At 47.0% G+C, this 24741-nt stretch overlaps 1 protein-coding gene across 4 annotated transcripts in view; it reads right to left on the reverse strand.

Annotated features, from left to right (window-relative positions):
* Window positions 1-2820: 2820 nt before the first annotated feature.
* CACNA1C (calcium voltage-gated channel subunit alpha1 C) overlaps window positions 2821-24741 on the reverse strand; it is a 409423-nt gene continuing 387502 nt past the window's right edge. For 3 of the 4 annotated variants that reach the window (XM_064735921.1, XM_064735904.1, XM_064735912.1), the window contains 13 exons: window positions 24571-24698; window positions 22816-22912; window positions 22089-22191; window positions 20335-20436; window positions 19108-19235; window positions 17855-17989; window positions 16091-16443; window positions 15197-15223; window positions 13757-13885; window positions 13193-13302; window positions 11188-11291; window positions 7563-7880; window positions 2821-7337 (listed from right to left, as the gene is read on the reverse strand). In XM_064735921.1, coding sequence (XP_064591991.1) covers window positions 7041-7337; window positions 7563-7880; window positions 11188-11291; window positions 13193-13302; window positions 13757-13885; window positions 15197-15223; window positions 16091-16443; window positions 17855-17989; window positions 19108-19235; window positions 20335-20436; window positions 22089-22191; window positions 22816-22912; window positions 24571-24698 — 2031 coding nt within the window. In that variant the 3' untranslated portion in view covers window positions 2821-7040. Of the gene's footprint in view, window positions 7338-7562; window positions 7881-11187; window positions 11292-13192; window positions 13303-13756; window positions 13886-15196; window positions 15224-16090; window positions 16444-17854; window positions 18005-19107; window positions 19236-20334; window positions 20437-22088; window positions 22192-22815; window positions 22913-24570; window positions 24699-24741 lie in introns of all 4 variants that reach the window. The other variant, XM_064735893.1, reaches the window with a different exon arrangement.

Genomic DNA, 24741 nt, shown 5'->3' on the forward strand with positions numbered 1-24741 from the left:
CCTGAAAGGCAGCAGGGCCACCGATGGGGAATAAGGGGCTGCAGGAAGCTGTCTTTAACTTTCAGCCACTGCTGGTAGGAGGGAGCAATGTCAAAAGAGTTTTGATACCATTTACAATATTGAACAAATCTGGACATTGTTTAGAAATTTATTAGCAATTTTAAAATAACATCATTCCTTAGATAAAAATGCAATCTTACAGGAATATACATTTGTCCCACACAGAGATGACCCTATAGCTCACTGAGGGCCATTCGCTCTAACTTTCCTCTGTTGATTTTAAAACGTGCGAGAGGGCAAGACGGACTCTGGCACTGATGACAGGCTTACATGACGGTTACAAACTGTACAGCAGTATTTACAAAAGCATTTCTGTGGGTTCATGAAAACTAGATATAAAAGTGTGGAAGGAGGTAAAGAATTGAGACAGGGAAGGGCTTGGGTGGAGGTGCACGGGAGGGCTGGGAAGGTGGGCAGGGAGCGTAGGGAAGAGTAGGAGAGGAGGTTTATATCTGGACTGATTTATACTTGAGAGAGGTCATTTTACAGCTCTGGGCAATTCAAATGAAGGCAAAACACTTATATTTATCAACATTTATAGCTGATGATCAGAGCAGGAAATGGTGCTCCAGGGCCTGAACTGAAGAGGTGCTGAGGAACCCCATCTTCCCTGAAGTCACTGGGAGACACTGGTACGCAGTACCTGCTGGGCCAGACCCAAACCATGCACAGACAGTACCCCCCAGACCTTAAACCCTTTGGATCCTGCAGTGCTCAGTCCTTGGTGCTGATGTGAATTCAGACTGAGTGAGAGATCAGCTCCTAAATTACACTTTACTCCTGAAACCGGACTAGATTCCAACCACTTCTTGCCAGAATTCACCCAAAGTGACTCATCCCTTGCTCTATCAAGCGGCAATTGTTTGGAGGGAGATTCATCATTCAGAATTGATTTTTAAGGCAGTTTTATAAGTATCTCCCCTTTTTTTTGTGTGTGATGCAGCAATGTTTGTCAGAGATATTTACAATGTCACTCCTCCTCCTCCAAAATCTTCCCACATTCAAACTGTTAAGACTAAATAAGCTTGAAACAATCATTTCTATGAGCAATCATAAAGTTGATGATGCTTAGATAGTATTGGCTGCCAGTCTACCTAGGTGCTTGAGATGGGAACAGACTGACTTAGGATGCTTAAAATACTGAAAGCATTTCAGCCTAATTGGGAAAGAGCTAACAGAAAAACACAGGTATTTAATCACCTGAATGATGATGCCAGCAAATGGTGTCTGAGTTTGTGGTTCTGTCTCAAATAGGAAAAAGCTTTGGAAAGGGGCTATTGGAACGCTGGCAGAAAGATCTGTGTTTGAGTGGAGTGACGCCTGCTCTTGCCTGGGCCCGTCCCAGCTCCCCTGGGCCTGGGATGCAGCCTCTAATCTGGGCCTAGGGAAAGGACCAGGCAGAGCTCTGCCAACCTCAGGCCGCAGGAGTGGAGGCAGAGTGCCTGACATGGGGTAGAAAAACAACAGCATGGGAGTGTGGAGACAAGCTCCTGATCCTGCCTAACTAAGCCCTTGGTAATGCTAATGAAGATTCCCTCATTACATCAGTCATTGGTGCTGCTCCTCTCAATTAGCCCTTTAGAAAGGGACTTGATTGAGTTGCCTCATTGTCCCCTGCCACCTGAGATCTCTGCGTCCTCTGGGGCTCTGTGACCCCAGCCCTGCCTGGGCCAGAGCTGTGCCTCTCCCCACCAGCTGTGGCAGAGGATTCTGTAGGGTATCTCCAATGACAGTGAACACCCACGTTTAGGCAACTGAGTCGAGCCCTGTGCCCCTCAAGAAGGCCTGGTTCTTATGCTCAAGTGTTAAGTTCCCCATAAGGGGGAGGAGAAGAACGGAGAATTTAACTAGAACACTAAAGTTTGTATCAGAAAAGGTTTTTTTTTTTCCATTCCAGTGTCATGCTACTGAGTTTTCTGAAAGCAATTGGAGCCCAATCTGTCTTCAAACAGGACATATCTCCTGCTGTGCTTCTGCCCTCACCCACCCAACCTCAGGGAGCTGTAGCAGCAAGGCCAGAGTGGTTTCAGCTTTCCAGAAACAAAGCAGGAACAGAGATAAAAGCTCCACGGACTGAGATCCCATTGGAAACTTTCTGCATCCCTGGGCTTGCTCACCCAGAGTAAAACTTTAAAAGTTGCACAACATTCAAAAGAAGAAAAAAAGAAACCCTGTGCAGCTATTGAGAATTGTATTTCTTAGACTCCTTTGAAGAAGAAAATAAATGGGAGAAAGATTAAATTAAATTTTTCAGGGCCCAATTCTGTTTTCCACATCCTTTGCATCAATACAACCTCCTTGGCCTCTAATGCCGTCATGTTAGCAAGATGGGAATTGAGGCTTCTAAAGGCCTGGAATGTTTTCTTTATGTGCACTACAGTTTTCATTATGAGAACTGGCAAAATCTCACTGCTACCAGAAACCCCTGACTGGATTCTGCTTCAATATTGTTGTGCTCCAAATTCCCCGTTCAGCGTTGCTCTCCCCCCAGTGCCCCTGCTGTGGGGACAGTCACAGCAGGACATGGATGTATCTCAGTTCTGTCTCAGTAGGGCTGCTTCACTTCAGCTCCCTGGACCAGTGGGTTGGGGTTTCTCATCTACTCACTCAAAGCAAGGCCTCCAACTCCACCTGTGACACAGGTGACCAACCCAATGGGCTCGGGGTGCTGCCACCTCGTCCGGTTGTGTCTGTGTGCAAACGCGCATACATTTCATACAGCAATCTGAAACTCAGGCAGAAAAGACACAGGAGCCTGGCTGAGACCCATACAACTGTTATATTGGCGTCAGTCTAAAGAAAGCAATGATACATTGCTTTGGAAATTATCAAGAAATGTAAAAAATGCATTTGCCCTTTTTTTTTTTTTGTGTTGTTGTTGTCGTCGTAGTCACTGGGGCAGGGTTGTGAGTCAGAAAACAAAGCAGAAATAGATGCGGTTCTGTACATGGCGCCTCTCTGGCTGTCCCTCCGTGCTGGGGTGGGGTGGGCAGGGCAAGAAAACAGGCGGGACCCCTGCAGTAGCAGCAGCATCTACACACCATCATCGTCCACATGTCCAGCTGAAGAGGCAGATGATGCACAAAAGGTCTGTGGACAACGAAACTCCAGCTCTGGATCATGAGTTCCACTTGCTTTCCCATCGCGTCAGCCACACAGAAATAGGGAAGAAAAAAAGAAATGCACCCGATGTGGCTGACCCAGTACTGTCTGGACTAATGAGCAGGAGTGATACAGGGAGGAGGTTTGTTGTTTTATAAGAAATGTCTTTAGTCTGCAGTGTCCTCTCGCGAGTCAGAGAAGCTCAGAGGCAAACAGCAGATCATTTTCCCCATTCTTTCCTTCCACGCCACTTCTCAGCCATCGGTTCCTTCAAAGCTTCCATCCACAGTACAGGGATTGTACCCACCATCCACTCCCAGACACAGGGAAACGCTCCAGGAGCTGAACCTGCCCCTCCTTCCCACTGTCCCCCAGACTCTGCCTCACTCGCAGGAGGCAGCAGCTCTTTGCTCAGGCCTGTCACAATGTGCACATTTGGAAGTACCTCAAATGAAAAAAAAATAGAAAAAAAGCCACCCTCCCCAGAAGGAGAAGTTTGCACAGCTGGCACCAGCAATTACTAAATTTAACACCTACCCTCAAACTGCAGAAGTCATTTGCATTCTCTGCTAGCCATACATTTCCCACTCTGCAGCCCCTACAGGATCTTCCAGGAGAGAGCGGGGTTTCCCTGGCCATAGGCTCTGACCCCCGAGGGAGCAACACCTTTCACTGCCTGGGGCACAGGCCTTCCTGTCATTGTCCTTCCCATCAAGAAAAATTCTAAAAGATGGGCTGTCAAGCATCCAAAATGTTCCTTGTCACCACTGATTTAGGTAAGCACTGTTTTTCAGGAGCGAAGAACCCCTGTCTTCCATTGGGAGGGTCAGTGAAAGAAAATGAGTTAGGGAGCCCTTACACAGCATTTTCAGGAACAGCAAGGGCATTCTTCCCTTTCAAGACCTTTGGAGCACATCAGCAGCAGCAGCAAACTCACAGGGAGACACATCTGTGCCCATCTCTGTACAGCACCAGGGATGAAAGGATGAGACTGACCCACACCAGCTGGTCACTTTCTCCAGGGAAGCCTTGAATTATGACTTTGATGACAGATCCTTGTACAAATGGATTCATATTTCTCTAATATTTGGTTTTTCCAAGGTATCTTGAGCTGATACTGGCCAGTTCAAGCAGTACAGGCAAAAATACCCTTTGCTATTTCTCCTTTGTGCCCCAGAGAATCGAGAAGAAAAACAAGAGCGTCACAAAAATAATGTAACCAATGTATGCAGTGAAGGGTGTTCTTGGACATCTGCAGAAGCTCAAGATTTGAATCAAAGTTTAGCTCTGAGTCAGATCACACCTCAGAACTGATCTGCAAGTTTGTGAATCATCCTGAGGAGGGAAAAAACCCAGCAGTAGTCTAGACAAAAACCAGTTGCATAAAATCTAACAGTACCTGTCTGTTTTTTCAGCCTCTCTCAGGGTTAGGGCCAACTGTCAGTGTGAGAGTTTCACACCTACCAGTCAGGAGTTGTGGCTGGGACATGCTGTGCTGCCAGATGTTTTGTGACTTAATACCCTTCACTAAAGTCTGGGAAGAGGATTGAGACCATGCATAGGAACACCAAAAAGTCACTTGGCACCTGCATCTTGACCAGCCTGCAGCAATTCTCCTAATAAAGATCCACAGCTCTCTCCCTCTGCTTTCAGCCCAGACCAGGGTTAGCTAACTTTACTTTGCCCACTGTCCTGATTCTTGCCTTTCTTATCCCAGGATCCTGCTAAAACTGATCAGGGTCTAGCTATTTAATAAAATAATTTTGAAGCCAGATTTTTTTCTGCCCTTCTCCTTAAATTGCTGGTGCCAGCTGAACGTGTAGGATGGATCTGCCAAATGGGCTTTGGGGGTCTTGTCACCCTTGAGTAGGACAAGACCTTTAGAGGAACTGAGCAAAAGGAAAGAAAACAAAGCCTGAATAAAATGTCCCAGTCTTGGGAAGAAAGATTCTCTACTGATAAAGTCATCGTGCACGTTAAAAGGGAGTGAGGAAGAAGGAAAATGAACACAAGATATGCAAAATCAGTAACGTTCAACCTGTCAGTGGATTGCAGAATAGTTACTTACACCAGGTACACTTTGTTCATCGTACAAATTAAAAAAGGAAAAAAAAAATAAAGTAGTACCCTTTCCCCAACCACACGTAAAAAAGCACTTAAAAGTTCAAAGGTAAAGCTTGGCACATTCCAAATACGAAATGACTCACTTGACATGCAGCAAAATATACAAGAAGTGATTCTTTTTTTTCTTTTTTTTTTTAAACAAACTTAATTCAATTCATTATCTTTGCTTGGCACAATTGCAATTCATTTTAAAAAAATATTTGAAAAATACTGAAACTGACCTGAATTCAAGTATAACGGTTTCTTCAACAGAAACATTATCAATGCAATAAAACATCACACGGAATATATCGAAGCGTAACGTCTTCTGGTTTGTTTTTCTTTTTCTGTTTCCCCCCCACCCCCGTAAATTTTTTTTCTTTTTCTATACAGTTTTAATGCCGACACAACTTACAATTTTATTTTAAAATTAATATTATTGCATTGTTTTTGCATATCTTGTGGAACAGAAAATGCAAAGTTACTGATTCCCTTTTCGAAAGCAGAGACAGTGGTTTGTTTTTGCATTCGAATGGCCCCAGATACAGATCTCCTGCAGCTCCAACCAGGACGTGGAGAACTGCTCTTACACACACGCACACTCACACATGCACTCACGCTCGCTCCCATTGCTCCCACACTCACAGATACACTTAGCACTAAAAAGAACCCAAATCAATCACTCAAATGTGCAAGACTATATCAAGTGCATTGCCTACTATCTTTAAATTATAAAACAACAACAACAAAAGGTTTCAGTTGCTAGTAAATAAAATTACAAATCCTCGGTGTACATAATGGTTGGCAAAACTCATCTATCATTATACTTCTACCAAATTCCAATGGAGAAATCACCCTTACCCCAGTTTAAATAATAATACAACATGATCAAACCAATTTAACATCTGCAAAGGTGAAAATAAACCAAAACAAAAAAGGTAGGTGATTACAAAACGCTGTAAACACTCCCTTCTCCCTCAAAATAATAATAATAATAATAATAATAAAATAGTCAAAATAAAAACTGCAACATGCTTTCAAGAAAATACCAAACTGCGAAACAAGAAGAACTCTGCACAGGCCTGGCGGCCTCTCAGCCCCGCCGCCATGCCTGCTCTCCCGTTGGCTGGCACAGTTGGCGCGCTAGCTCTGATTGGCCAGCAGAAAACCGCCTAAACTCGGATTGGCTGGCGAGTGACCGCCCGAGCTCTGATTGGCCAGCAGGGGCCGCTGCCGGAGTCTCGGCAGGGCTGGGCCGCGCCTCGGGCTTCTCCTGCTTCCTCCTCCCCGTGGCCGTGTGGGAATCCACAGCAGAAGTCTTCCTCTCCTTCCGAATCAAAGGGCCTTGGCTTTATGGAGACGGTGAGGCTCATACAGAACATGTGCAAAATGATTTTTACAAGCAAGGTTGAAAGACACCCGTTTGGCGCAGGGTCCTTTTGGCTAGGGCGATCCACAGGAAGCTGAGGTTCCCCTTCGTGCTCCGGAGGCAGCTGTCGTTCCTTGTGCAGGGACTGAAAAAAAGAGGGAGCTGGCTCTCCTCCTCTTCTTCTCCTCCTCCTCCTCACTCTTCCCTCATGGACACGTGCTGGGGTTAAATCCGCTCCTGAAAAGCTTTCTTACACCACCCAACTCTGCGACTCGTCCCAACAGAAATGAATGAAGAACGCTGTTCCGGTTACTCCAGGTCACGAGAACAGTGAGGCACTTCTGAAACAAACCCATTAGGAACATTGAAACAAATAAAAAACCAGCATCGCTTCCAGCCCTGGCAACTACAGGCTGCTGATATAAATCCTGCTGTCCTTGAGCTCCTCCTGACTTATCCTACAATCCGGGTTCTGCACCTCTTCCTCTTCCTCTCCTGCACTGTCCTGCCCTGGGTCCCTGCAGTTAGCAAAAGGCAAGAGGTTGCCATTGGGGCTCTGCTTGCTGTTACCATTGAGAATGTTGTCTGCTGCATTTTCCATCTCTTCTATCGTCATGTCGCAGGCGTCTGCGAGCTCCTGGGTTGTGACCTCAATGAACTTTGGATCTTGAGCAAACTGCATCAGTCCTTCCGAAATCAAGACCTTCAAAAGCAGGTGGGGAACCAGAACACAAAGACACGTGTTAGTACCCTGCAGCGCCAACACCACCACACCTCCAACGCAACCCTCTTCACTGCTGTGTTTCCTCCTCCCATTCATGCTTCTAAACCTGGGAGCAGAGCTCTCCTACTCCTGCTGCCCTGCTCTTCCATGGCCACGTTCCCAGCTGGCTGTGCCCCAGCACCCTCGGTGCCCGTGCGCTCTTACCGCTTCCACCAGGCTGCTGGCGCTGCCGTGGAGCTGCCGGCTGCTCCCCGCGCTGGGGCTGGGCACGGTCAGGGACACGGGCCGGGCTCTCCTGGGGCTGCCGCCGCTCTCGGGGTACCGGGAGCCGCAGTGCACGGACGGCAAGCTGCTGTTGAGCTTCTCCGAGGAGTCCGCCCCGTCGAGGCGCAGCGTGGGGATGCTCTGTGGCGGCCAGCCCCGGTTGCAGGGCGTGGCCGGCGGTGTCGCGCACAGCCGAGAGAACGCGGTGGGGGAATGGCTTCGCTGCAGCAGGGGACTCAGGCCGGCCACTGCCAGCGCCTGCGGACACACAGGGACAGCGTGAGCGAGGGATTGCGGGGCTGGAACAAGGACACGGTGGATATTTTCACCCCTGACAAGGGGGAGAGAATGATGCATTTGACTCCATCTCCACTAATTAATTACTTTATTATACTATGTTATCCTGTATTACATTACACTCTATTGCATTACATCTAAACTGAATCTGCCACGCACTCAACTCTGCACACACTGCCTTTATCTTGTAACTGTCACCCAACAGTCCCCACTCACACACACACACACCGGGCCCTGATAGGCCAAGGAAACAAAGCACCATCATTCTGGGCAAACAATCTCCTTACTGCATTCTACTCTGGCACAACACAGGCACAGCAAATGATAAGAATTGTTTTTCCTTTCTCTGAGGTTCAGATTTTCTCTGTGAAGAGAAATGTGGCTACTCAAGGAGGTGCTGGAGAAACCATCCGAGAAAGGCCTGGAGAGTCCTGAGGCTTGTGAACACAGCTGCCAGCTCCTTCAAGGGTTTGGATGTGTGCTGCAAACTCATTTTGCAAGCTTTCCTTTGCATGGTGTGCCCTGTGCTAGTGCCAAGGACTGGATTGGAAATTTTCAGAACCGCAGTTCTTTAGCCTGGGAACCATGGCACTGCCAGGAGGGATACAGCCCCATTCCCATGGCACTGCCAGGAGGGTGCAGCCCCATTCCCATGGCACTGCCAGGAGGGTGCAGCCCCATTGTCCCAGCACTGCCAGGAGGATACAGCCCCATTCCCATGGCACTGCCAGGAGGATGCAGCCCCATTCCCATGGCATTGCCAGGAGGATGCAGCCCCATTCCCATGGCACTGCCAGGAGGATGCAGCCCCATTCCCATGGCACTGCCAGGAGGATGCAGCCCCATTGCCATGGCACTGCCTGGAGGGTGCAGCCCCAGTCCCATGGCACTGCCAGATGGATGCAGCCCCATTCCCATGGCACTGCCTGGATGGATGCAGTTCCATTCCCCACGGTTCTGCCAGAAACCTCCTCTCCAGTAGGGGAGACAGCAGCTCATTTTCCCACCACTGACACCACACACAGCACAGGCTTTTATTGCCAATTGCTGTTTTAAGTGTCTGCTGAGGAACCTGAAGAGATACCAGATATGAATTTTAGATGTGTGTGCAGTTGGCAATAGCTTGAAATCCACCACTGGATTTTAAGGCATCTGCTGTTGGTGGGAGGATCAATATCTGATGATTATACTTTCAGCCATCCAGTCCTTCCTGTAATCATACACACAACCTCTGAGTCATTCAGCCTCCTCTTAAAATGAATTTCTTTTGGTGCACAGGGCTGATCTGATACTTTATTGATGGTGACTGCTTCCTTGTTCTGTAAGCAAGACTGTCAGAGTCATGAACTCATCTCACAGAGCTCATGGCTGAGCAATGAAATAAATGCATGGAAACTACAAAAGGGTGTGACTGTGTTGTGTTCAGGCTGGGGCAAGGCTCTGTGTTTAGCCTAAGCTAAATGTGCAGAAAGGCACTGGAAAGCCTCCCTGCTCTTCATGCCTGCCTGAAAACACTGCCTCAAAGACATGACTTACACAGGACTTAAACTTGCCCTTTCATGATGCTCCTTCCCTCCACTGACCACAGTGGGGCTGAACTGACTAATTTAAATTAGACAGCTCACTTAAAGCTACCTAATGTTCAGTGAAGCTCAGTCCATCTGCCACTGAAATCCCTGGGAACTGATAATTATGTTGTGCTGGTAACTTCAGTGTCAGGAAAAAAAAATTCATTCTGAAAAAAAGAATTAATTCTTAGTCACCTGCAAGTTCACTGAGGTTTTCTCAGTAATTAGATGTCAGACTCCTATCAAATTTCAGTGAGCTAGAAAGCCCTTAAAACTTCTGAATAAGTCATACCCTGCAGGCTCTGATGGCCTCAGCACATCCCTTAAACTGCCAGGACTTCAAGGAGAGACCTGGATCTGTCAGGCAGGACAACAGAACCAATTTTCCAGCTTGTTGGCAGAAACTTACACAAAATGTTTTATCAGGAAGCTGAAGGAAGCTGTGTAGGATTGCTTTGAGTTTCAGCTGAACACATTTACATATCATGATGTACAGGTATTCCCTGAGAACACCTCTTCAAGCCTTTACAGCAATCTTTCCACTCTGTGGTCTTATTTGAGGCCCTGTTGTTGGTTAACATTTTATAAAGAGGATCCTTGCTGAGCGTTGTCAGCTGGCAGCCAGATGCCACTTTCAGGGTAGCCCTTCAGCCTGGCTGAGTGACACCTGTGTGGGCAGAGCCCCATCCCTCCATTGGGCTGCATGGTGGGATGGGGAAGGGTGCAGAGGTTTGGAGGGAGGTGATTCTGTCAGCTGTGTGTGTTGGGAGGGCTGAGAGGCTGTGTTCCCTGTGTTCCCTCTGCCTGGCTGCCATGGGAAGGCAGGAAGTCTCAGGAGGGCTGTTGATGCTGTGGTGAGTGTGGAATCTGTTTCCTGACCAACCCTCCCTGCTCCAACACATTTCCTGGTTGTCCCTGCCACAGCTGTAACTCTCTGCAGACCACTGCTTTTGGAGCTCAAGAATTAAAGGAGAACTCTCTGCAAGTGGAGGTGAGGAAAGCCAGGGAGCCTCAAGCCCGCCCCTCTCTCACTCCTCCCGTTCTTGCTGTGTGGCATTTTCTGCCCTTGTGGCAGCCTAAAAAGCAGCAGGGCCATTCTCCCCTGCCTGGGGGGACTGCACAGAGCAGGATGCCCCACCTGCAAGGCTGGCACTGCCATCTGCACCTGTTTCTATTATGGTGACAAAAAGAGGCATCATCAAACCAGAAGACACAGCTCTCCTTTGGAGCCTGGCAGCTGCCTGAACATCCAGGTAGTGTTTAGGAATACATTTGCCAGGCTGCTGAACACAGTTACAAAGGGCTTGAGAAGCTGATTGATGCCATGTAATCAGTTTGTGTTTTAAAATAGTTAATTACACTTACTGGTTACCTTTAATTAATATTAGACTGTGCACACTTTATTCATGTGCATACTGCCATCAAAGGCAGTGTAATTGCACTGCAGCATGCAATTTGGGTAGTTATTTTTATATTTTTGCTAGAATTGTATTCATTCATGAGCATCAGACAATGATAACTGTGGCTGACTCCAAGGGACATATTCCTGTAGCACTCTGGGAGTGATAAAAATCCTGATTGCTAAAACCTGGGCCTTTGGTATGGGTGACAATCCATCCCAAATGGTTTTTAATCAGTGGGTTGGGATGCTCTGGGGGCACTGCAGGTGGCAGGGGCCATGTCTGGTTATTAACACTCACCTGATGATGGACCAGATGCAAAGGCAGGACTGTCTTCTGTGAGACATCCACACCCTGGTTTTTCTGTCTTTTCAAACACTCTAAGTGAAAAGATGCTCTTCGACCTGAAACAGCAACACACACAATGTGTCCATCACTCATTGCACACTACAGGAAATCTGTTTTCAGTTTCTTTCAGTGCAGTCCCACAGGACACACAGCAAAGACACAATATGCTTTAGGCTCTTCCCCTCAACACTGAGCCCTTCCCAAAACAAATGTATTTACAGAAAGCACTCAGGCATCACAAACCAATCAACTCCACCTTCCAAGCAAGCTGCAAGGGAGGATTGCTGCAAGGTGGGATTGCTGCAAGGCAGATTCTGAACACTTTTCTCCTTTAAAACTCGTGCAGCTGATCTCCCTCCCAGGCAGTGCAGTGCTCTCAGACCTGTGTGGCTGAGGCAGAGCCCTCAGCAGGATGTGACAGCTGAGCCTCTGGTGTGGGCAGGCAGGGACATTGTGCTGCTCAGGTGACACTGGCACCCTGCTTGCATGTGATCGGTGTCCCTCGGCTGCCAGACACACCACACTTTGTCAGACTGTGTCTATAACAAGGTTGAGTGCAACTGAATCCATCAGTGGGGAATTTGCTGGTGAATGGAAGGTGACTCAGACAGAAATGAAGCGTTTGTGGAATTTGGAAGGAAGGGAAGAGAGAAAAAAACATTTTAGAGGGAGCTGCTGAAACAGTCACAGTTGTTTACTCACTATAAAAACTTTAATTATATAATATATAATATATCATATATAATTAAAGTTTTATATTTTTAATACATTTAATAAAATTATATTAAACTTTACTTCTCTAAAAATGAGAAAGGTACTACTAATGAGGAATTTAAAACTAAAATGGCAAATAAATCCAGTATTGAAGATTCGATACATGGCACATTAAAATAGTTTGTAGTCTTCTTCATTTTGTTGACATTTTTCTAAAGAAGGAAAGACAACAAGAATTCTGAAAACAGTAAGTATCTATAATACTGGATTGCTGAGAAAAAGCCCTCTCAGGCTTGGAGAAAATATGTTATAACCCGGAGAATGAATGTTACAATGCAGGTTAAAAGTATTTCCTCTTTCTAGAGAAAAAACCCAACTATTAAAATGAATATGACATCAGTGTACAAATATTCACTGGAATGTAGTTAGTGAAGCATTGTATCAAGGGCTGACTGCCTTACAGATAGATATAGAAGTTGTCATTGCCTAATATTTTAAGATTTGAAATAAAGTAAATGTTGTTAGAACGGTGAAGCATCCTGAAGGATTTCAGTGAAGACTCAGTAGCCTCACTTTAAACATGACACTACCTAGTCTGTCACTGTTATTCTGTAAAAATGTATTTTATACCCACGATTCTTTTTAGTTTCTCCCTTCAATGGCCTTTTTCACCACACCAATACTCAGAAAAAGGCTGAAAAATGCTATACCCGAGAGTTCATTTTGTCACAGACTCTTGATACTTTCATAAAACCTTGTGATTCATGGGTTTCATCTCCCAGTGAAGCACTTGAAAATCTCCAGGTACAATTAGAGCAGAAGGCAAATGCATGTTGTATTAACTTAATCTGACATTCAGTGTGCTCCTGGCAGCAGCCAAAGGAGACAATCTCTCATTTCTCCTTGCTGAATACACACAGAGCAGAACGCTGTAGGCTCAAGGCTCACCTTGTTCAGTGAGTCCCTGGTGATTGTTTGGAGAGTCTACAGCTCTCAAATAAAGTGTCCTAACTCACAGGCAGGTTGATCAAACAGATCCCAGGGACTGTCCAAACAGCCACAGGTTCACCTGTGAAGCCAGCAGAGCCATGTGCCTGACCAGCATTGTCTGCACGCCCTGGGATCCTGCTCTCATGGGCTGCAAACAGCAACACCCGTGCCCACCCAGGCTGGGATTCCTTCAGGGACATGTGGGAACTCCATCGAGGTGGAGAAACCCAGCCCAGCCCTGCTGGGAGCTTACCTAGAGCTGAGGAGCACAGGAACCCCTTCTTGGGAGAGGGCCTGGTGTCCTCTCCTTTGCTGTGCTCTGGTGGAGTGAGTTGTCTGTTTTCATCATCTTGGTATGCGAGCCTGGGGAGGAGAGCAGGGGGATTTAGAAAAGGATTGATGATATTGGGCAGAAAAAGCCCCTTTTCCAGCAAGAAAGCCAGGGAGGTCATGCTAGCAAAGGGATGCAAGAGCAAGGTAGCTTCAAACTATTACTGGTCCAGGAGCAGTAACAAGAGACTACGAGACAGAGAACTCTAAAAACCAGCTCTGGGAACATCAGGAGGTAGAAGCGAATGTGGGGGGCAGCCCTGCAGATATCTCATTCAGAGAAAGAAAATCTAGGTGAAAAATAACCTTCTCAATGTTACTTCTAGGTCTGAACTGCATTTTTAAAATAAATTATTTTCTCATATTTGAGTTGTCTAAAATTTTCTGACCTTCTCCCATAAATAGAAATTTCTGTAGAAAAATGTCACCTCTTCCCACCTCTCCCCCTTAATTAAAGAACCACCCAAACACCTTGACTAAAGCTCACATTTCGGTAGAGAGCAGACTTGGTTCACTACAGTACTCAATGTCTTCATTCAAATTTTCATCATAAGTCTCATCCTGAGACACTTCCTCTTGGCAAACAATTGCCAGCTGGCTGTCTCTGGAACTGGAGCTAATGAGCAAAAAAGACAAGTCAAGATACGGAGATGGTAAAGACAACCTGTTACAAAGACAAGAATGACAGGCTCCATCTGTCCCAGTTTATTATAATGCTGAAGAGCCTTCATAGGAAAATCAATGACTGAACAGAGCTGCAGAGTTCACAAATACAAGGCAACAATCTTTGTCTGTGTCCTCTTTCTTAAACTGTAAATGTATTTTGTCCTTTGTGACTACCTGCACTCTGTGAATGTGCACATCACACTGATCATTTCCAGTGATCCACCTCACTGAACTCAAGTAAAATCTGGGATGGGCTCTCAGGAATAAGCTTTTTCCCTTGTTGGAAAAGCCTTGGTTATGGATTTTAGAGAAGCCTCCTGGGCACTCACAGTAACCTTCTCATCTCTGTCATGTGTGGCCTTTGCTTCCCAAATCCTTCAGTCTGCACCAGCTCTGCCCTCTGCCTCCTGGTCATGTTCTCATCCTTGCAGGCTTTTCCACCTTTTGTCCCTTTTTTAACTGCAGAGTGCTTCTACTGAATTCAGCAGGATCTGTCCAAAGCCTCAGGTGTGCCAGCCCTTAATTCCCTGCTTGCCTCCTCTCTGTCCCCCTGTTTCACATTTTGGCACTCATATTTTGCTTCATTTGGACTTTGCTTTTTCTGAGGAGTAAAGTAAAATCTGGAGGTAGCTTGAATCCTTGAGGTATGGGCATGGAGGTAGTGGAAATGATTTCAGTTTCTTACTACCATTTGCAGAAGAGAGCAGGGTGGCATTTTTTTTTTTTTTTTTTTCATCTTTTAGGTTCTGGAGGGGCAACATTATCTTGTCACGTGGTTAAAGCAAAAGCCACTGGGAGAAATGTGGGTATGCATTGGGTGAAAGAGCCTGTAGGACCGTGCTGCAGTGACTCTCCTCTGAAATGGGAGGCAAATAAAACTGCTGAGGTGCAGAGGGGAACAAAATCAGTACCTGGCATCTCCTCCTGTTCAACTGTCTGTGTTTAGCCAAAACCATACAGAACTTTTGCATGAACATGCCAGGGTGTACTTCACTATGCTGTGATAAGAGAATGTGTAGATGTTTGAGCCCAGCTAGAATCTCTAAAAACCCCCAAATCTAGAAAATAGCCAGAACATTGACTTGCCCCAAGTGGGGAGTATTTTCTGGAGCTGTCATGGTGCTCAGTATCTCTATTCCAGCCCTACTGACACCAAAAAGGAGAGGTCATATTCAGCATTAATGGGAATTTGGAGTTTGAACAGATGAAGACAGGGGGCCTTACAGCCAGGCAGCATGGGAGGGGTAAGGACAACACGTACCGTGCCAGTGTCTCGTAGTAATGTGTCCTAATGCAGGGAAAGTGCCCAGGGGAGCAAGGAGAGAAAAGAACACCCTGTTAGCAGTGTCACACCAGCACGAGTTCAGCAGGGAGGAGGGCAGAGGGAACACATCTTGTGCAACTCCCCGTGGCCTCCCTCAGGAAGGCACGAAATAGAAAAACCACAGGACTCGTCACTTGGACAGTTCTGCACCCACTGGAGCTCCTCTGCCTCATTGTCCTATTCTGTCCTTTCTGGGGGCAGCATTTGGCCACCTTTTCACACTGTTCACTCTCTGCACTGAAAAAAAAATCCATCTCTTTCCTGCTGTTTCTGAAAGTATTAAAAGAAATCCCCCACTGAGAAAAATTATATTCCTTTTGTGTTAGTCATCTGCGTGTAGAGAGCCTGAAAACTCTCCAGAGAAGGGGATTTTCTTCACTTTTTTTTTTGAAAACCTTGCCTCCCTCTTCCCAGAATGTCTTTGGTGACCTCTGTAGGGATGTGACCTGCTAAATAAAAACCCATTGACTTCAACAAAGCTCCCTATTGGGCTATTAGGACATGAAGAGTAGTCTCCTTCAGTTACCAGTTGATAAAACACCTCCCTGTGGTGAAGGAGGGATAAATAAGGTTCCCTTTGGATCTTACAAAGGTTTCTTCCTGATAAATCCCAAATAAATAGAGTGTGTTGGTCAGTAAGAGTGCTGGTGCTTTGCAGTGGCCAATTGGTGCACATCTGTGGGCTTTGGCACAAGTGGAGAACCACAGGGCTCAATCCAGGCTGCAGGCTGGGCAATGTCTGGGAGTGACTGGCTCAGCAGCAGTGCTCTGGTGTTTGCATGCACCTTCCAACACCTGCTCCCCTGGCTCCCTCTCTGCTGGGACACTCACCTTTTGGAGGGGAGCTTCCAGGGAGCCTCCTGCACACATATGGTGGGTGACAGGGGTGTCCCATGGCCTTCCACCGTGCTGACAGTGCTGGGGTAGCTGGGTGGGCTGGGGAAGCGACACAGGGCGGTGTTGTTGGCGTTGTTGATGTTGGCATTGGAGCCTGAGGATGAGTAGCTGCTGGGAGTGAAGGTGGAGTCCACCAGCTTCTCGTGAGATGGAGACTCGGTGTCGCCGTGGTTGTTGCCAGACTTGTTGATGTGCAAAGGTCTCTGGGTGGTGAACGTCTGGGGGAACCCACTCCTGCCATCGCTTTGGTAGTAGCTCACATGGTTTCCAAACAAGCCTCCAGCTCTCTGCCAGAGAAATAGAAAGGATTTTTCCTTTGTGAGTGAGATGTGCAAGGGCCCTGGTGTTTCCCTGCTTACACTGTTCTTGAGGAAAATAAAAAGAGGAGCAAAGTGAGCATGATGGCCCTGGTGCTGTCTCTTCCAGAAGGCACTGTGAGGACTTCTCTGTCACAGACTGGCTACACACAGGCTGGGATTTCAGAGGGCTGGCAGGTGTGTGCCTCCACACCTCCCACCAGTTCTGGGAGTCCAGGACAGGGTATGGATGCAGAACCTGTCTGGTTTTCCCAGTGCAGTTACAAAGGAACACTTAGATATGAGGGGGAATTTGAGAAGAGCACCAAAAACTATTAAGTACCTGGAGAAAGAAAGGAAGAGAAATTTAATAAGCCAGTTATGTACTGTTAGGTGGGTAATGAAAGGGACTGACAGCATCTTTCTGTAAAGAAAGGAGGAAAATGCCAAAGGAGAGGAAAAGTTACCAAAGAAAACAGTTGTAAGAAACACGAATGAAATAAGAAATAAACGTTTTAGCTAAGTTGCCTAGAAAATTTTCTCATTCCATAGGAGCTCTATTGGGTCCTTGTGTACTTTTTGGAAGGATGCTACCAGTGCCACTGAAAGGAGTGAACAAAACACTAAAGTGTGCCTAGATGCTGCACTGATCTGTTCTTTAATTTAGGTTTCATGAGGGAATCTTCCAGTGAGAAGTTTCCCTTGAGAGAAAGAGAGAAGGAATTTGGATAAAACTGTGCAAAAACCCTAGGACCTTTCACTTAGGACCTAGGTCCACCACTGTTTTCTAGTAAGATCTACCAAACAAGGAGGGCCCAGCTGAGTTGCAGAATGAACAAAAGAGAATGTTGTTGTGTTGTGATTTCAGGGTTTACCCCAGAACCTCAGGTCCCTCCCTGAAGATTTCCTCCCAGGTGTGTCAATCACCTCTCCTTTCCCTTCCCTGACCCCTGCCGAGCGCTGTCTGTCAGTCCTGAATTCCAGAAGGGTGTGGAGTGGTTGACAGATTCAAAGGATGCCCTCTACCCCTGGAGGAGCATTGGGCCATCCAGGTGTCCTTTGTCCCTTGAGACCTCCTCTCCTGTACCTGGTTGGTGGCTCTCTACCTCTTCCCTGCCCCTCTCCCCGGGGTTCAAAGGAACAGCAACCACGCGGTGTGGGCAGTTCTGTTGGAGCTGTTTCTGGATTCAGAAGCCTGTGGGCCAGAATAAAGCTCTGGATCCAAACCAACTCCTTTCCTTCACCATTGCCTTAAAGCTTCTCTGCCAGAGGTAAAACCTGAGGAGCAGCCCCTGTTATGGGGGAAGATCCATCCCACCACCTCCAGAGCTCCTGCAGGCCTGGACCTGCCTCCAAAGCCCTCTGAGCTCAGCCTCAGCTCACAGTCTTATTCAGAACCTACCCGGAAGATGTCATCTTCAGAGGCAGCAGAAACAGCTTCCTTCATGGCCTTGTCCAGCTCCTCCTCAGCGGTCAGGTCTCCAGAAATGGCTCGTCGGATCTCAGGCCCGATGTCGTGCAGCGTGCGCAGCCCAGCCTGCAAGACAGCAAACTGTAGAGCTTCATATCTCCGAGTGGGCACAGGAGGGACAGCAGCACTGCCATTCCTTCCTCAACACTGTGGGGCCCCTCAGTCAGCACAGCACCCCCAGCTCCTGGAGAAACACCAGCAAACCCTGTTCTTGCATCTCCACCTCAGGGAGGGAGAAACTCTTGGCAATACAAACCAAGGAATGTTTGTTGCTCGTCCTTGGCTTCATCACAGCAGGACATAGACATAAATCCACAGGCCTGACTAAGCAGGTCTGCGTGCTTTCAGCTCTGGGTTCTCAGATCCACAACCAGAAGCTCTAGAGCAACCACAGTTCCAGCTGAACCATGTACTTTGGTGCTTCAGAAAATCTCTTCTTTTTAATCAGCAGCTTAAATATGGATTTAACAACAAAGCTCCTGGCATTTGGACCTGCTAAGTCCTCAAACCCCTCACTGGCTGGAATTTGTTCCAAAGAGTCCATCCAGGGTGGTAAGCTGTGGGTGTACTGAGGCCTTGTTCTGTGTTTGTGCCCACATCACAGCACTTTTCAGCTTGCTAAAACTCCAGAGCCACCCTTTTTTTTCAAAGTATCCTCGAGGGACATAAATAGTGCTGCTTGTACATTCAACAGGGTTTTGTCTTTCTGTCACACAGCCTGGTAATCTGCTGAGTGAACATGTATCACAGTGGGGAACAAATCCCAGTCCTTACAGTCCTTACTGTCCATTGGATGGCCTTGGCATCCATGTATGCTTTTTGCTTTTTAAGTGATTTTGTCTCCTGGAAACATGCACTCAGAATGGGTCAAATGTATGTGGGAGTAAGCAAATGTCTGTAGGACACTTCATACCAGTTCAAAGGATCCCAAATTTCAAATATTACTGGCAGATTGATAAAATATGATTATGCCTCACCTGTGCCTTTCAGAGCTAAGGGATTATGAGCCCGTGGTACACAGGTATTTATCCAAAAGGATTGGTGTGATAATTCAAGGAGTCTACGAACTCCTTTCCAGTAGGGATAGCCCATTGCCCATTGCAGCCCCCAGAATGGTTGGAGAGGGAGGTGGGACCACCTGTCTCTACTGTACCACCCCTGTCCGCTCGGGGCCCGCTTGTCACCTGTAAGGAGAGCGCGTTGCGCTGGGAGGGCTTCCCCACCAGCCCCTGCTCCTTGCGCTTCTTGAACTTCCTGAAATACTCCTGGATCAGGAAAGTGGCGTAGAACTTCCCCACGGTCACCTCATCATCTGCAAAGGGGGGAGTGAAAAAATAAATTAAATAAGCTGCTGATTTATTGCTGTATTTGCTTCCCCACCAGCCCCTGCTCTTTGTGCTTTTTGAACTTCCAGAAATCCTGGATCAAGAAAGAACTTCCCCACAATCACCTCATCATCTGTGAAGAGTGGGGAGTGAAAAAATAAATTAAATAAGGAGCAGATTTATTGGTGTATTTGCTCATGTATTGCAGAAACACTGGGCACTGCAGTTCATCTCTGCTTTTTATGGCATCAGGATGCAGGGCTGAAGGAAAGGGTTGCTCTGCAGCCAGAGCTTGCTGTGAGCAGTCAGGAGCAGAGATGCAGGTGGCATTGGGGCAGACTGGCTCTGCTGGCACAGAGCCCCTGCAGCAGGAGCACATCTAACCTGGGCAGTCTCTGGTGTTGCTTAACCACAAAGGATCTCATTGTAGCAGCAGCCTCCCAGTCTGGGTCAACACACGCTGCTGTCTTGTGACAGCCTGGGGTAAGATTTATTCACAGCCTCTGACTGATCATCCATCCCAGGCCTGACCCTTCTCTGCACTGGAATTCTGTCCCTTTGTGCCTAACATGGGTGTGAGCGAACAGAGGAGATCACCTCTCCCCTGGAAGGCAGTCACAGCTGTGTTCCCACACAACAAAAACTGTCAGCCAGCCAAAATGCGCGCTATGTTTTTCTCCAGGTAGCTCTCCTCCTTTCTGCAAACCTACTGGAAATTTTAGAAGACATGGTCCACTGAGTTCAGAGCAGGCTGAGCAAGGCTCAGGACCTGGCTGCTGCTGTTGGCTGACTGCCACGGGCTGCTTTGTGCCCATGGGGCCACCTGGAAAGGCAGTGAATGCCACACTGGATGCCTATGCACCAACTCCTGTTTATGCACATTTTTCTCTTTCCCTGATTTCTCAGCAGTAAGAGCAGCATATTCATGTTAGTATAGAAGAGACCTCAGCCTGATTAAATACTGGCAGTTTTGAGAAGGAAGCCTGTCCCTCCTATTCCACCTGATGATCATGAGGTGCAGTAGGACAGGACAGGTGAGGGAAAAAACAGAGAGATTCAGAGACAGGGACAAGATCCTGCACTCACCACCTGCAGGAGGCACCACCTGGTCCAGCAGCTTCATACTGGTGCGCTTCCAGATTTTCTTAATTATTGCTCTCAGCTCTTCGTTGGCCTGCTCCAGGTTACCTGCAGGGTGAAAATCATCAGAGACAGGAATTAAGCAGACCCTGCAGAGGAGCAATTTAATGTCTGGCATGGAAGTCTCAGGAGGTAAATATCAGAGTGTTTGCAGTAGTGGAAAGTTTTGGGCCAAGAGATGCTCTGACCATTCCTAAGGCTCCCTCACAGCAAGAAGTCTTCTTTCTAAATGTGCACAGTCATCTCTGGGTAGGGAGGTGACTTTCCCTCTAGATACCCATTTCCTCTCAAATCAGTCATCTTCAGTTTTATTTCTTGATTTATGTACATTCAAACCCCTCTCTTGTCTCTCTCTAGGTGTCTGAAACCAGTATCTTGTCCTCCTAAAGGTGTTTTTCCTGCAGTTTTTCTTATTTCTCCCCAGCACTGAGGCTCCTGAGGGTGTTGCACGGGGCTCTGCATGGCAGTAGTTCTTGTAATAGGATGCAGTGAAGATAGGGACATGGAATAACTTGCCGAGGATGCAACACATGGACAGCATCAAAGGCAGAAATCTGACTCAGCAGGGCTAAATCCAAACTCCTGCCCTGACCACTTAAAAGATCCTGCTAGGGCAATAAAGAAAGAAAGCAGTTTGAGGCTTAAGATGGTTTCCCAGAAGTTCACTGGCAATGACTCCAAGAGTTTGAGGCTCTCTCACACAGACAAGAAAACTGAATCCTTTTTGGGTCTTTGTTTCATAAGACACAAGATGTCTTACAGGGATTGTGGGTGGCTTTTTCCTCAGGAGAGTCTCTTGCACTACAGTCAAATTCTGTTTAGCACAATTTTAAAGGCCTTAATATAATTTTCATTTTGCCACTATTTTTTGGCTCAGCAGTGTACATCTGGCACTGTAAGGCAGAGTTCTGCTGGGCACTGCTTCCCCATGTCTGAAATGAAATGCAGCCACTCCTGAGGCAGAGGTGTTTAGCTGTGAATCACAGACCTACACTTTCAATGCATCTCATTAATACCTGAAGCCAGATTTTGACTCAGGACCAATATCTTTCATTACAGCAGGTGACAGAGAGCAACAAAGAGGACAAGCTGAGCCCCAAATCTTGTGTGCTTTCCTCAAATATACCTGCTGTCTATGCAAAGCTATTAACAGTCCCTTTACTCCTCATCTCTCTTTACAGCACCACTGTTACTATAATGTAATGTTCACTCATGCTAATGGAAGCACAGGAGGAGTTTTTGTGAGATGAGACCCTCAAGTCCAAGCTCTTTTTTCTCCCTTGGACTGGAAGATCAGTGGCAACAGCAGTCAAGAAGTGGCTCAGCTCTGCAGACAGGGTACAAAAAGGAGGCTTCTTTGCCCTTCTCCTAATTGCTGTATGAGCAGACATTGATCTAAAACTTTAAACTTTCAGACCACTGTGAAGAATGTGATCAGTAATTTGAGATGATAATACAGGAAGCACCAACTTCCTAGGCAGTGGGAAACACTGTGCTTTCCCAGAAGATATTATTCCTCCAAAACTCTTTACATAGCTATTTGTCCCACGTGCTGCATATGAGTAATTTGGATCATTTGAAACCAGTTGGACACCTTGGCATGAACACCTTTGTATCATTCTAAACAAGATGTCCCTGTTGGTTTATTCCAACTCAGGACATGAACACCTTTGTATCCCTGCAGTGGGCAAGCTTCTCACCTTCTGTCTTGATCCTCAGTGCTGTTCTGACCAGTGCAAAGAGAGTGGCATTGAACATGACGGTCCCATCGCTGTTCAGTGGCATATTCATGGAGACAAGGCGCTGTGGGGTGAAGAGAGGAAAGACAACAATTACTGCCACACATGGACTGAAGCATGCCCCTCCTCATGTCCTCCTGATGCCCTCCAGACCTGCCATCCCTCTCATGCGAATATCCATGGCCTGTGGATTAGTTCCACAACGAGAATGCCCTGTTATTTATACCTCTCCTAATCTGTCTGGAGATGGGTGTTTGACAGTACAAGCAGAGGTGTGGTTTTGGTACTTGAGAGCTGAATTTAGCAGAGATGTGCTCTCCTAACCAGACAAAAGGCTGATGGCCCTGAGTAGTGCACAACCCACCTGCCCTGGACTGGGTGGTTGGAGCCCAGAGGAGCTGGTAATAGGCACAGGGCACCCCAGGGGCTGTTCAGACATGCTGTTTGTTGCTGGCTCTGCCTGGTGGGCAGTGATGTGCCCAGTGAGTGAGGCAGGGTCAGCTGGAAAATGCCACGGCAGGCTGGTGAGTGTAAAACAACTGGCCTGGTGCAAGGCAGCCCTGCCCAGCACGGAGGCTGGAATTAGAGGGCTTTAAGGTGCCTTTCAGGGCAAACCATTGTGTATTCTCTGTCTGGTGCTCTGGTTTAGCTGCTGGGAGCCCAGGCTCCCAGAGCAGCAGTGCCTTACTTTGCAAGCCACCCGGTGAGGGCAGAGCTTCCCGAAGCCCAGCGGGGGCTGGATCCGCCGCAGCAGCGTCACCACGTCCAGGTGCTTGATCCGTCCCCTGAGAAGAGAGCACAGGGAGGGCTGTGTGAGACACAGCTGCTCACTTGGAAAGTTTAAAGAGGTTTATTAAACCTTAACAAAATACAACAAAGGACTACATGAGGAAAAAGCTGCAGCACTGGGAACTGCCCCTCATGCATACCATGTGGGGTCCCTCCCAAAGTCTGTCAGTCAGCTCTTCTTTGCCATTTATCAGTGGAAACTGCTTTCTTGTAACTGGATTGGGGGTCAGGTGTTGCCATTCCACACCCCCTAAGCACCAAGCTTTTCCATTCCCACCTGCCCCAGGTAAGGGACACAGGAACCGATAATTTGGGGTTCTCTTCCCATCATTAACCTGCTCAAAATAAATATCTGCTATTTACTTGTTGGGCTGAGGCCTGTAGCAGGCAGAGAGGTGTAAATGGTTTATTTCTTTGTGGTTTACCTCCCATGTAAATAGCCCCAAGGCACTGCCTTTTAATACTTGTTTATGCTTTGGGCTGTTTTGTGAGCACAAAACAAAGCACTGAACTTCCTTCACAGCAGCAGTTGGGTTTCTCTTAAGTTTGGTAAATGGCATCTCAAAAGAAGAATTCTCTCAGGGAGGGAGGAAAGTTAGCAGAGCCAGAGGAGGGGCATGGGACATGGATGGGGAAGAGGAATGAAAGAGATTCCCATTAAAAAACAGGGAGGAGCAGGATGCCATCTCAAGTGAGTGGCTATCCATCATATGCCTTCAGCCACTGCAGTCTGGCCTTCAAGGAAGCACACACAGTAGCATCTGTTTTGTTAACAAATGATGTATTGATTACAAGTCTGTGCTTATTCCCCATCCATATTAAAAGTTCCCAGCCCAGGAAGTCACCATGAAGGTGAAGTGTTTAAATTCATGTGTCACTCTCATAATGTGACACACCCTCATGTATGGCAGAACCTAAACCCAGACTAATCTCAACACTTTGTCTCCTAAAGAGATCTGCTTTCAGTTTACACCCAAATCTCTCTCCATGGCTTTTGCATTATGAAGGGAGCTTTGCAATTACAATTGTCAACTGTACAGTAATGCCACAGGGATCTAGATGCACTTTAAGCCTAAGCATGTGTCAAACAGAGCATATAATACTGAATGCCAGTTAAGCCCTCATGTGAGTTGTTGTGGTGTAACTTTATATCCCTGCAAGTCTGCTCTTGTGAATAACCCTGCAGACAATGTAATGCAGCTATGTCAATGTACAGGCTGTGGTGGGCATATATGACATAGGAAAAAACAGATTTGAGCAGGGCAGCTCTGCTGTGAGTACAAAGTCAAGCAGAAGAGTCACAGCTCAGTATCACAAACAAATACATCAATAATCCAACCCCCTAATCTCTTTTTCTCAGTCTCCTGCTCCCCTAAGTCTATATCTCCCTGTCAGAAAGTAAAGCAATGGCCTGACAGGGAACAGTGCAGCCTAAATGCTGAGATTTCTGTGAGTATCTTTGTGCTTTGGGCTTATGGATTCACCAGCAGTACCTGGTGGTGATGTCAATTTTAGGAGTTTCGTACCAAAAAAAAAAAAAAAAGAAAAAGTGTTCCTGCAGGAGGAACATGGCACTTACTGCACTGAGTCTAGAGAACAGAAAATAATGGGCCTGTTCTCAGAGGAGCTCTGATATCCAGCCTGGGTTACTTACTTAGCTTCAGGGTCATACTCTGCCCAGATCCTTTTAAACTCATCCAGGTGGTGTGGTCCTAAAATGGACCAGTCCCGTGTCAGGTAATCGAAGTTATCCATTATAACAGCTACAAAAAGATTGATGATCTGCAAACAAGGACAGAGATGATGTGATGGATGAGCAAGGAAC

This window comes from Zonotrichia leucophrys, chromosome 1A, assembly GCF_028769735.1.
Source record: "Zonotrichia leucophrys gambelii isolate GWCS_2022_RI chromosome 1A, RI_Zleu_2.0, whole genome shotgun sequence".
NCBI lineage: Eukaryota > Metazoa > Chordata > Aves > Passeriformes > Passerellidae > Zonotrichia > Zonotrichia leucophrys.